Here is an 11,100-nt window from a genome sequence, read left to right as displayed (position 1 = left end):
ATAAGAGGGTGGTTTTCTAGTCATATTTTTATACTTTCAAGAAAACGAATCTAAAGATAACCACTAACAGGTAGAAAACTGAGTATTGACGACGGGGTATTGGCGACAGATTTGAAATCCATTGCCAATACAAACATTTTCGGTGGAAAGATACATATGTTATCAGATTCTTACGTTAAAATATTTTTAATTAATTAGGAATTCTATGTTAGTTTTTAAATTTATTTATTTTTATTCTTATGCTAGTAGATTCGATGAACTCCACTACTCTGGGCTTTATTTACGGATGGACTTGACCCTGTAAACATCATTAATGAATCTGAGAGGAGATAAATTAGATTTAATCACTAAAAACCGGATGAAAATAGTTTGGATAGAGTTCTCTTGGAGTTTTTTATAAGGTTAAGAGGAGAAAGAGCCGTCAAAATTGAGTTCGAGCGAATATAATATAACAGGTCATGTGTTCAAACTCTTGGATCACCACTACTTTCTTTTTTGTAAAATTTTTACATATATACCCAAGCATTGTATATATTTGTAAATACCCCCCCAAAGCATCATTTTACTAATTTCCCCCTCTAAATTGTCTTTTCCATTTAAGCTTATGTCTCAAATTGAACGAAGATTTAATGACCAAGAAAATCAAATACATATTTGGTTAATTTCTATTTGTTTATGAGTTTAATAACTAATAGCTATTCATTTATTGTTAAATGAGATAACGAATCAAATTTGATCGAATAGCTAGATGAATAATAACTAAACAGTTTATTAATTATTTGGTTCACTTCCACCCCTACCTCTAGGCTCATGAAACACATCTACTATTATTGTTTAAGACGCATATATTGTTATTGTCTGATAAAAGTTATTCCTAGGTATTCTACCCCGATACTAATGCTGTAATAATTAACAATATGGTTTGTTATACATAAATTAAAAGTCAAGTAAAACTAGTAATAATAGTTAGATTTAAAAGAATATTTCTTTAAATATAACCGGTGTTAACCAGGGGACCTAATAGTAAATATTGTGATGATTTGAGGGATGTAATAGAAATTTCCATGATTTGAGTGAGTAATTTTAAAATATTGAAGATAGCCAACCGGACTAATTTTGAAACGGGTTAACTTATCATACCAGAACTTATCATACCAGAACTTATCAACTAGGTCCAAACGGGTTAACTTTTTATAATTAAAAGTCAAGGAAAACTAGTAATAATAGTTAGATTTAAAAGAATATTTCTTTAAATATAACCGGTGTTAACTAGGGGACCTAATAGTAAATATTGTGATGATTTGAGGGATGTAATAGAAATTTCCATGATTTGAGTAATTTTGAAATATTGAAGATAGCCAATCGGACTAATTTTGAAATATTAAAGATTTGAGGGACTAATTTTGAAATAATCTAATCATTAACACTAAATAAGAGGATGTAAAAGAAAAATTGATAAGAATAGTTAGATTTTAGGGTTGAAATAGCAATTCTATGAGATTTCGGAAACTAATTTGAAAATATAAAATTTTGAGGGGCTAAAATTAAAATATGAAAGACATAAATATCTAAACCTAAACCCTAATCCAATCAAACCCAAACCCTCTCTCCCCCCCCCCCCCCCCCCCCACCTCCTGAGATTTTTCACGTCTTTGCTTCACTTTCACACTATTATTTGTCAGGGCTTTACCAACTCCATGAAAGTAGAGAGCTTATAGGTCCATGACTTGCACAAATGAGTTTTATATTGAATTTTGAAAGCTGGTTCATTTGGAAATCATGAAATTAGTTGAGCCATAACCATAGTTATAGCTTTCACTTCTACATTGAAGATGGAAAGACGACCTTCAGAAAAAAAAAGGAGAAATTTACGTTTCGTCATAAAGCGAGTCAGCTCTATTAATTCGAGGAAAATTCTAGTGCATAAAGTTTCTGGCATTGATAAATGTTCATACATTCTCGCATTTGTTCATCATGATTAACAAATGACTTTGACGTTGATAGTTCTAAATGATTTTAACATGTTTTGCTTCTGTAAAAAAAAATTCTGACATTCCACTGTTATATATAATTTTATAGTTGATTCTAATACATTTTTTTCTTTTATAATGTAGTTTTTTTAATGGCTCTAATATATTCCATTATTATAGAACAATTTTAAATTAGGATTACTTATCATAGAGTGTTAGCTTTTATTTGGTACAACAATGGCCATTATAGAAGAGTAATTTAATTCGTTTGATTATTTGTTCAATCAACTAAAATAAAGACTTTTAAACTTATGACGATTTAAGAGATATTAAATTAATTAATAAGTTTTCCTATTATACAGATGAGAGAAGTTCCTGATAAGTCATGGATTGATATTCCTATATTGAAAAGAAGAGCAAAAGGTGATACTCGATATCGAGACGGATGGGAAGCATTCCTTGAATATGCATATGCTAATCCGAGGAAGATAGAGAACGATTTGTTGTGTTGTCCATGCAGTAAGTGTAGGAATAGAGGTCTGGTGGATAGAGTTGCTATACGAAGACACCTAGAAAGATGGGGATTTGATGAAAATTTTAAATATTGGAGTTTTCACGGAGAAGGTGAAGATATTGAATTAGATGATAGAATTATAGACGATACGCACGCAATGTTCAACGATGTTACGACAGTTGCAGAAGTTGATGAAGTTCCAGAAGTACCAGATGCTGTTGAAGTTCCTAGAGATGCAGATGATGTCCAAAATACCGAGGATGTGCGTGATAGCGGGGCCTACAGAAATTTAGTGAAGATATTGGAAGACAACGAGAAGGATCTGTACGATGGTTGCACTGAGTATAGTAGGTTGTCATTTATTCTTGAACTGATGCGTATTAAGACCCTGAGCGGAATGGCAGATAAATATTTTCAAATGCTTCTTAATTTACTACGCAAGGTAATTCCAAACGGAGAGAATAGCATACCAGAAAAGTGTTATGATGCAAATAAGATTGTTAGTGCTCTGGGTTTAGATTACAATAAGATCGACGCTTGTCCCAATGATTGTGTCCTTTATTATAAGGATAACGAGAAACTTGAGGAATGTCCAAAGTGTGGAGTGTCTCGATGGAGAAAGAATGCACGCACTTCAACACGAAAGTCAGATGAGTCAGTGAATCAACAGAAGAAAATTCCAGCGAAGGTGCTTCGACATTTTCCCTTAGTGCCTCGGTTACAACGTCTGTATATGACAAAAAATATAGCAAAAGATATGCGGTGGCATAAGGAAAGACGTGTAGATGATGGTAAAGTGAGACATCCAGCAGATGCAAAGGCATGGAAGCATGTGGATCAGACTTTTCCCTCATTTGCCACAGAGTGAAGGAATGCCAGACTTGGGCTATCTAGCGATGGATTCAACCCGTTTGGCATTATGAGTTCGGGATGGTCTACTTGGCCAGTTGTGTTAATGCCCTATAATTTATCACCTGGACTTTGTATGAAGCAATCATATATGATTCTTTCATTATTGATACCAGGCAAACATTCACCCGGTAATGACATAGATGTGTTCATGGAGCCGTTAATTGATGAGTTAAAACGTCTCTGGGATGAAGGGGTCCCAACATATGATGCATTTTCTTGTGAGTCTTTTAATCTCCGTGCTATTCTTATGTGGACGATTAATGATTTCCCAGCTTATGGTAATCTCTTTGGTTGGTCTACGAAAGGGACATTCGCTTGTCCTGTATGTGGTCCGAACTTCGAAGGCTTTTATTTACAACACAGTCAAAAAATGTGTTATTGGTTTAACAGAAGATGGTTACGAAAAGGACATAAATTCAGGGGCAAAAAAAGGGCAAATAAGTTTGATGGCCAAGAAGAGAAAAGAGGGGAGCCGCGTGAAATGACTGGAGATGAGATTGTGAACTTGTTTGAGGGATATCCTAAATTCAAGTTCGGAAAGAACCAATTTACAAAAGAGAAAATTCTTACTCTGAGACGCACTTCTATCATGAAGAGGGAACCTAAACGAAAGAGGCAAGTGCGGAGTTTGGATGTCACACATGCTGAGACTTTGCCGACAGGATGGACAAAATTTAGTATATTCTTTCAGTTGCCTTACTGGCACAAGCTCAAACTCCGACACAATTTAGATGTAATGCATATTGAAAAGAATATATGTGATAACTTATTGTCCACACTTCTACAAGATGGTAAGAAATCAAAGGACGATTTAAGGGCTCGACAAGACTTGAATGCGTTGAACATCCGACATGATCTGCAAGCACAAGAAGTCGCCAATGGCAAATTTGAGTTGCCTTCAGCTCGTATTACAATGTCAAAAGTTGAGATGCAAAGATTCTGTGAGGTGCTTAAGTCAGTGAAGTCACCAGATGGTTACTACTCTAATATTTCAAATAATATCCAAGTGAAAGAGCGAAAACTTTTAGGACTTAAGACTCATGATTATCATATCCTTCTTCACCAATTGCTTCCGGTAGCACTTCGTAACAACATGGCCGATGAAGAAGTAGCAAAAGTTATAATCGAATTCTGTGGATTTTTTAAAAAGTTATGCTCAAAAGTTATCAATATTGATGAATTTAAGGCACTAAAAGGAGAAATGAATGAAACCCTCTGCAAAATGGAGATATTCTTCCCTCCATCATTTTTTACGATCATGGTCCATCTCACACATCATCTTGTAGATGAGGCATTACTCGGAGGACCAGTTAACTATCGTTGGATGTATCCCATGGAGAGGTTAGTCAAAATTCAATTAAGTCTATTTACAATACATGTAACTGCTTTATATTAACAACTCATATTAATATTATCTTTAGATATTTGGGTTTCTTGAAACGCATAATGCGAAATCGGGCTCATCCTGAAGGATCGATTGCTGATCATTACGTGGCAAATGAATGTATGATGTTCACCTCTCGATATATACATGGTGTACATACAAAAAATAAGGAGATAAATAGTAATAGAGATGGCACCTTTCATGGAAGTACCAAGATGAACAAAGACTATTCCAGAATTGACTTGAATCAGGCTCATGCCTTCTTATTGCAGAACCTGGAAATCTTTGAAGATTATCGCAAGTAAGAAATTAACTTTAACAAATATGATTTTTTTTTAATTATATCAATAATTGAACTCTAATTTTTTGTATCAACAGACGACATTTGGAGGAGTTACATTTAGAAATTACTGGTCCGTCCGCACGAAATCAAATTGCTAAAATTCATGAAAAACATTTTACCGAGTGGGTCATAGCTGAAGTAAGTTAAAGTGTATTTTATTTTACATTCTTTTTAGGAATAAATAAGGCTAACTATTTAACGCTAATTTGTGTTTATGTGAAACATTAGGTAGAAAGACAAAAATGTGCTGGTTTGCCAGTGTCAGAAGAGATAAGTATTCACTCACATGGACCGCACTATACAGTTAAACAATGCAGCGGATATCGTGTAAATGGGTGTTTATTTCAACGGGTTAGGCTTGGGGAGGAGAGAGTTACTCAAAATAGTGGGGTCATGGCTGCATTTTCTCAAGAATGTTATTCAAGCTCAACTGATCAAAATCCGGTACTTGGTGATGTAATTTATTACGGACAATTAGAAGATATTATGGAGATATTCTATGCGTACGGTACCAAAAATGTACGTAGTTATGTGATGTTTAAATTAAGGTTCGTTTGTGTCATGCAGACATACTAGGGATGCATATGGTTTTCATCTTGTAAATCTAGATAAGGAGATATATCCCGATATGAAGTTTATGTTTGCAAATCAGGCTACTCAGTGCTTTTACGTCAAAGATCCTAAGCACCCGAATGTCTGGGTCGTATTGTATAAGGAGCCGAGGACTCTTGTTCAGCTTGCTCTTGATGAAAACTCGGATGATACTGATGACCCAAATGAGGCCGAAGGAGAAATTTTTCATAATTACTCATACCCTCAGAATGTCAATTTTAATATGTATCCTTCACAAATTCGACTTGATATCTGTAATGTAGGAGATTGAATACAAAGATCCTTATGCAAATTCAACTTGATATCTGTAATGTAGGAGATTGAATACAAAGATCCTTATGCAAATTCGACTTGATATCTTGTATGCATTTATTAAATATTTCAATTATGTTAGATTAACAATTTAAGTTGCAGATGAGCCAAAGAGTTAGGAGGCTATCTTTTCCTTGGGATCGAGAAGGTCCATCATCCGGTATGCATATTCAAATTTTGTTTTAAGTAAGTTGTATATTTGATATAAATATGCATTATATTTACTATTTTTTTATCTAGGATCGTCCTCACGACCATCTCGGAGTCAGTTATCTCTACATGGATCCTCACCAATTGAAGGTATAAAATTTACTTGCTTTATTCAGTTTGAACTTTTTGTGCATGTAATTACCTTAATTGATAAATTTATATGCTCATTTCTTATTTTATAATTTGTTAGATATTGCGGGGACATCTCAAATGGGTACACCGCAACATCAAGATGCATTACCAGGTATAGGTATTATACATTTGTAATATATTTTAATGTAATGTAATGATATTTTATATTCCTAATAAATATTTGCAGACAATGCTTGTGATGGATCTGGTGATGATGAGATCGAGCACGAGAGGATGTCTGTATCTTCTCAGTCAGAGATGGCATGTCTCCGCCCATGGACTCCGTTAGTATCTCGCATCCCTCTACCAGAAAAAGCTATTGAATTACAAAAAAATGTGATATGAACTACAAATTGAAGAGAGATGATATTAAAAGAAAGGAGCGTGCAAATAAAACAGAGACTAGATAAAGCTATGTCAGATCTAATGAGGGGAAAAGGTAATAATTTCGTTTAAACTTTGGATAATTCATACTTATTTGCTTACTTAAGTGTATAAGAAATTTATTTCTCTTTGACTTTGTAGGCCAAAAAGATTATGAGAAACCCGGTAGGCATGGGAGTGAGGAAAAGACGAAAGTACCTCCGAAAGGGTACCGGGGCATTTTGGAGTGGAAGGACAACATTCCTGTTGGGGATTGGGCTGTCAGATTTAATAACTTGATTGGCTGTTTAATAAGAGATCCACGCTCCATTAATATTGCTCATAATTTTGAGGAGCAAGAATTTAAATGCATAAAAAAGATTTGGGAGAAGCTCATGGTAATTATTTAATATACTGCTGCTTATTTTGTTTACAATTCACAATGATTATTCTTATAGTGTAATTTTTTTGCCATGTAACTTGCAGGATCATTATTGTCTTGAAGACAACCCAGAGTCTTGGGATTATGTTATCCCAAAAATGGCCAAGCTTATTCGAGTTTGGAAGAGTGATCTAAAGAAAAGATATTTCACAAATTTATCTACTGATTGGAAGAGGATCTATGAGCTTGATAAGAGAGTTCCTCCATTTAATTGGATGACTCTCATTATCGAGTGGGAGGGTGAGAAGAAGGTAGATTATTTTTAATTTATGACATTATCATCACGTTATTTTTCATTTATATATTATCATCGCACATACTAAAAAAATACTTTATTTTGTAAAAAATATGTGAAACGGCATCGGTGAATCGTAGATCAAAGCTATAAGATTACTTTTTGGAGCTACTTCTTATGCTCAGATCGAGCATAAGTATTTGAGCAAAAACCCGGTATGATCATATTATTAAAACTGATTTCATGTGATTAGTTTCCTACATTTAATTTAGAATTTAATATATCACAGGACGCTTTGACTATGCCCCCGACTCTTCTGGCTAAAAGAGCTTATACACCACCCCAGGGCTATGAAAATGTAGAGGGAAATGACAAAAAGGTGGAGAAAATTAATGAATTGAACGTAAGTATAAGATTAATTTTAGATTTGTATATACTTAATGATTTTTCATCAAAGTTTCTAATTTTTATGATATATGATATGCAGGCGGCGCTGGAAGCTTCACAAAACGATGTCTTCACCCGTGTCACGCAATCTCGAAGTACAGAGGACACTCCTGTAAAGCCTAACCGCATGACCAGAGACGAGTGGATGGAAGTTGTCGACGGAGCTTACGGTTTACACTCAAGAAAGAAAGGAAGAGTGCCTCTGTCAAGTACTAGAGTTAAGACACTCACCACCACCAATAAGCCTAGCAACCAATTTGTGACATCGACGCGACATAGTGACACGTCATATGTCGTGGGTAAGATTGGAAAATACTTAATGAAGAATGTTGAAATTCCATTGGCTTTAAGTTTTATTCACACTATTAAGCACGAGTTAAGTGGTGCACAAACGACTTGGGATATCGTTCAGCGACTCATCGATTCTCAACCCGTAAAGGACTTGCTTCCGCAGTCTATATACGCAGATATTAGTCGTTCAGCGACTCATCGATTCTCAACCCGTAAAGGACTTGCTTCCGCAGTCTATATACGCAGATATTATGGTGTTGGCATTTGATGAGCATGCAGCTGCAAGTGGTGGAGAGGTATATATGTCATATTATATATATATGTATTTATTATGAGTATTTTGGAATATATTCTCATATTGATTTATATTCTTTTTAGGTTAGAGGAGGTACCGCCGTAGGAAGCAGCAGTACGGTACGGCATCCTGATGCAGCCGCCACCGATGATAGGGATCACGACGATAGGGACCACGACTATGATGAGTGAGTGATGAGTTAGACTTTTTGGTAACTTTTGTGGACATTTGGATTGTGTTAAACATATTATGACCTCCTGATTATGTGGACTTTTGGAGTGTGTTGAACATATTATGACCTCCTGATTATGTATATATGTGAATTGTTAAATGTTAATATTGTTGGATGTGAATCGATGAATGTAAATGTTAGTATTGTTGGATGTGAATGTGAATATTGTTGGATGTGAATCAGTGAACGTGAATATTGTTGGATGTGAATCGATAAATGTGATATTGTGAGTATTGTTTAATATATTGTGAATAATGGTAGTAACAGGTACGCATTCCCGATTGGGGGGATTTACAATGCAGAAATAATTTTTTTTACCTGATTATGTACATTGGCGACGTGCATTTTTCGTCGCCAATTTACATTGGCGACGGGAATACACCTGTCGCCAATGTACATTGGCGACGGGCATTTTTCGTCGCCAATGTACATTGACGACGGGGACAAACCCGTCGCCAATGTACATTGGCGACGGGGACAAATCCGTCACCAATACACTTTCGCGACGGGGCAGAGCCCGTCACCAATAATCCTGTCGTCAATAAACATTGGCGACGGGGAATTCCGTCGCCAATGATCATTGGCGACGGATAGGTATTGGCGACAGAAAACATTGGCGACGGGTTATTGCATGTCGCCACAATGATCATTGGCGACGGATAGGTATTGGCGACAGAAAACATTGGCGACGGGTTATTGCATGTCGCCAATGTACATTGGCGACGAGAATACATCTGTCGCCAATGTACATTGGAGACGGGTTACAACTCGTCGCCAATGTACATTGGCGATGGGTTACAACTCGTCGCCAATGTACATTGGCGACGGATGTATTCCCGTCGCCAATGTTTTCCGTCGCCAATATACAACTCGTCGCCAATGTACATTGGCGACGAATGTATTCCCGTCGCCAATGTACGTTGGCGACGGGCTATAGCCCGTCGCCAATGTTTTCCGTCGCCAATACCTATCCGTCGCCAATGAACATTGGCGACGGATTTCCCCGTCGCCAATGTTTATTGGCGACAGGATTATTGGTGACGGACTCCGCCCCGTCGCGAAAGTGTATTGGTGACGGATTTTGCTGCATTGGCGACGGATTTCCCCGTCGTCAATGCTCATTTTTCTACCAACATAAGAACCGATTTTGATTTTCTCCTATAAACATGTTCCTCGTGGGATTGACAACTTTTTATACTATAACTTGATGATTGTGCACTTGTAACTCTAGAGCTATACATTTATGACTCGTCACTGAGTCGAAATGCATCTTTGGTTTCTCCATTCCTTCAACTTTCCTGCTTTGTGTGGTATAGTTAGGTGTCTCTTGGGTTTGTCATTAAGTACACTTGTCTATTTGACTGGTCTGTACTTTTTGACCGCCTACAATAATAAGCTATACAAGATTATGGCTAGGAAAAAATCTTGGATCCACCACTGATTATATTAATAGACGTAGAGATTATATGTGATTATGCATGCATAAGCATCGCGACATATCTTTGTACGTACTAGACATGAAAGAAATAATCATAGTCCAAGTCCGTGATCGCTTAATCTTATATGTTACGTACAAAGTGATACCTTTTGTGAGGTTTTGCTTCTAGTATTTAAATTTGATTTGGTAAATAAATAATACAGTGGTATCTACGTACTTTCTTACTCTTCATCTACATACATTAACTAAAGCACCTAACACATTTAGATCTCTAGCCAATCTCTTGAACCAACCTCAACCCAAAACAAGAGCACGTACAGCCACCACATCTCACGTCCTAATTAGCTTTCCATCCCCACGCCTTAAACAAAACTAAACTCCATCACATTTTCCCTTAAAAAGGCTTGCAAAATTAGGACATGGATCTAAAACTTTGCTAGCTTGTCAAAAGAATACAAATGTTTGTCATCGATCAACTAGTGATAGTGATTCTAAACGGATCAAACCAAACAATGATACATGAAACTAGTGGTGATGATAGTGACAATGATTTGTCTCTAACAAGTAATGCTAAAAGACCCTAATGCTAGAGAGACCACCATTACTTTGTTCTCTTGTTCGATCAAAAAAGCAATAGAGGAGGGGGGGAAAGTAAAATAAAGAGGAAAGGAGGGAAAATTTTCCTACTTTCGGTTTGGATTTGAAAGTGACTAGCTCTGTCAATTTCTCTTAATTGTGGCTCGTTGGGCCCGCGATCTCAACCGTGTGAATGGATCGGGCTCGGACCCGCAAAGCGACGAGACCCAAGAGTGCGCCAAACTTCGCGTCACATCGAGGGGAGTCTAATTATATGCAAGACGATACCAGAGTTCTGCATTATTGGGAGCCCAAGAGAAATTGAGCTTGTAATTAAAAAAATCGAAAATAAGAAATTGTAGAGGACGAAGAAGAAAAGGAAACTTCCCTCG

At 36.4% G+C, this 11,100-nt stretch overlaps 3 protein-coding genes and 2 long non-coding RNA genes across 7 annotated transcripts; all 5 read left to right on the top strand.

Annotated features, from left to right (window-relative positions):
* LOC109835283 lies at positions 2,333–3,352 on the top strand. Its single transcript, XM_020403265.1, has one exon. It carries the CDS (start codon positions 2,333–2,335, stop codon positions 3,350–3,352), a length of 1,020 nt encoding a protein of 339 aa, XP_020258854.1.
* On the top strand, positions 4,384–5,415 carry LOC109834325. Of its 3 annotated transcripts, none has more exons than XM_020402327.1 (2): positions 4,384–4,737; positions 5,352–5,403. In XM_020402327.1, the coding sequence occupies exons 1-2, from the start codon at positions 4,490–4,492 to the stop codon at positions 5,353–5,355; spliced, it is 252 nt and encodes an 83-aa protein (XP_020257916.1). In that variant the 5' UTR covers positions 4,384–4,489; the 3' UTR covers positions 5,356–5,403. The 3 variants fall into 3 exon arrangements, 2 of the variants coding, with proteins under 2 accessions (XP_020257916.1, XP_020257915.1); XM_020402326.1 differs by lacking the exon at positions 5,352–5,403 and adding an exon at positions 4,818–5,152; XR_002245532.1 differs by lacking the exon at positions 4,384–4,737 and adding an exon at positions 5,198–5,261 and having other exon boundaries at positions 5,352–5,415.
* LOC109834326 lies at positions 6,184–6,567 on the top strand. The gene is made up of 3 exons (XR_002245533.1): positions 6,184–6,207; positions 6,288–6,347; positions 6,448–6,567. It is a non-coding gene; the product is annotated as an uncharacterized LOC109834326 (long non-coding RNA).
* LOC109835282 lies at positions 6,580–7,460 on the top strand. Its single transcript, XM_020403264.1, has 3 exons — positions 6,580–6,673; positions 6,915–7,150; positions 7,239–7,460. The coding sequence occupies exons 1-3, from the start codon at positions 6,580–6,582 to the stop codon at positions 7,458–7,460; spliced, it is 552 nt and encodes a 183-aa protein (XP_020258853.1).
* Positions 7,590–7,933, top strand: LOC109832336. The gene is made up of 3 exons (XR_002244716.1): positions 7,590–7,644; positions 7,719–7,832; positions 7,917–7,933. It is a non-coding gene; the product is annotated as an uncharacterized LOC109832336 (long non-coding RNA).

The sequence above is a fragment of the Asparagus officinalis genome, chromosome 3, assembly GCF_001876935.1.
Source record: "Asparagus officinalis chromosome 3, Aspof.V1, whole genome shotgun sequence".
Lineage (NCBI taxonomy): Eukaryota > Viridiplantae > Streptophyta > Magnoliopsida > Asparagales > Asparagaceae > Asparagus > Asparagus officinalis.
This window is presented reverse-complemented; position numbering and strand designations above follow the sequence as displayed.

What these genes read in the sequence shown, in the direction of transcription:
- LOC109835283 (XM_020403265.1), top strand. Translation starts at nt 2,333, where the DNA reads ATGAGAGAAGTTCCTGATAAGTCATGGATTGATATTCCTATATTGAAA.
- LOC109834325 (XM_020402326.1), top strand. Translation starts at nt 4,490, where the DNA reads ATGGCCGATGAAGAAGTAGCAAAAGTTATAATCGAATTCTGTGGATTT. An exon ending in TGGATGTATCCCATGGAGAG is followed by an intron (nt 4,738 to 4,817) that starts GTTAGTCAAAAT and finishes TATTATCTTTAG; the next exon opens with ATATTTGGGTTTCTTGAAAC.
- LOC109835282 (XM_020403264.1), top strand. Translation starts at nt 6,580, where the DNA reads ATGCTTGTGATGGATCTGGTGATGATGAGATCGAGCACGAGAGGATGT. An exon ending in TGTCTCCGCCCATGGACTCC is followed by an intron (nt 6,674 to 6,914) that starts GTTAGTATCTCG and finishes TTGACTTTGTAG; the next exon opens with GCCAAAAAGATTATGAGAAA. An exon ending in AGATTTGGGAGAAGCTCATG is followed by an intron (nt 7,151 to 7,238) that starts GTAATTATTTAA and finishes TGTAACTTGCAG; the next exon opens with GATCATTATTGTCTTGAAGA.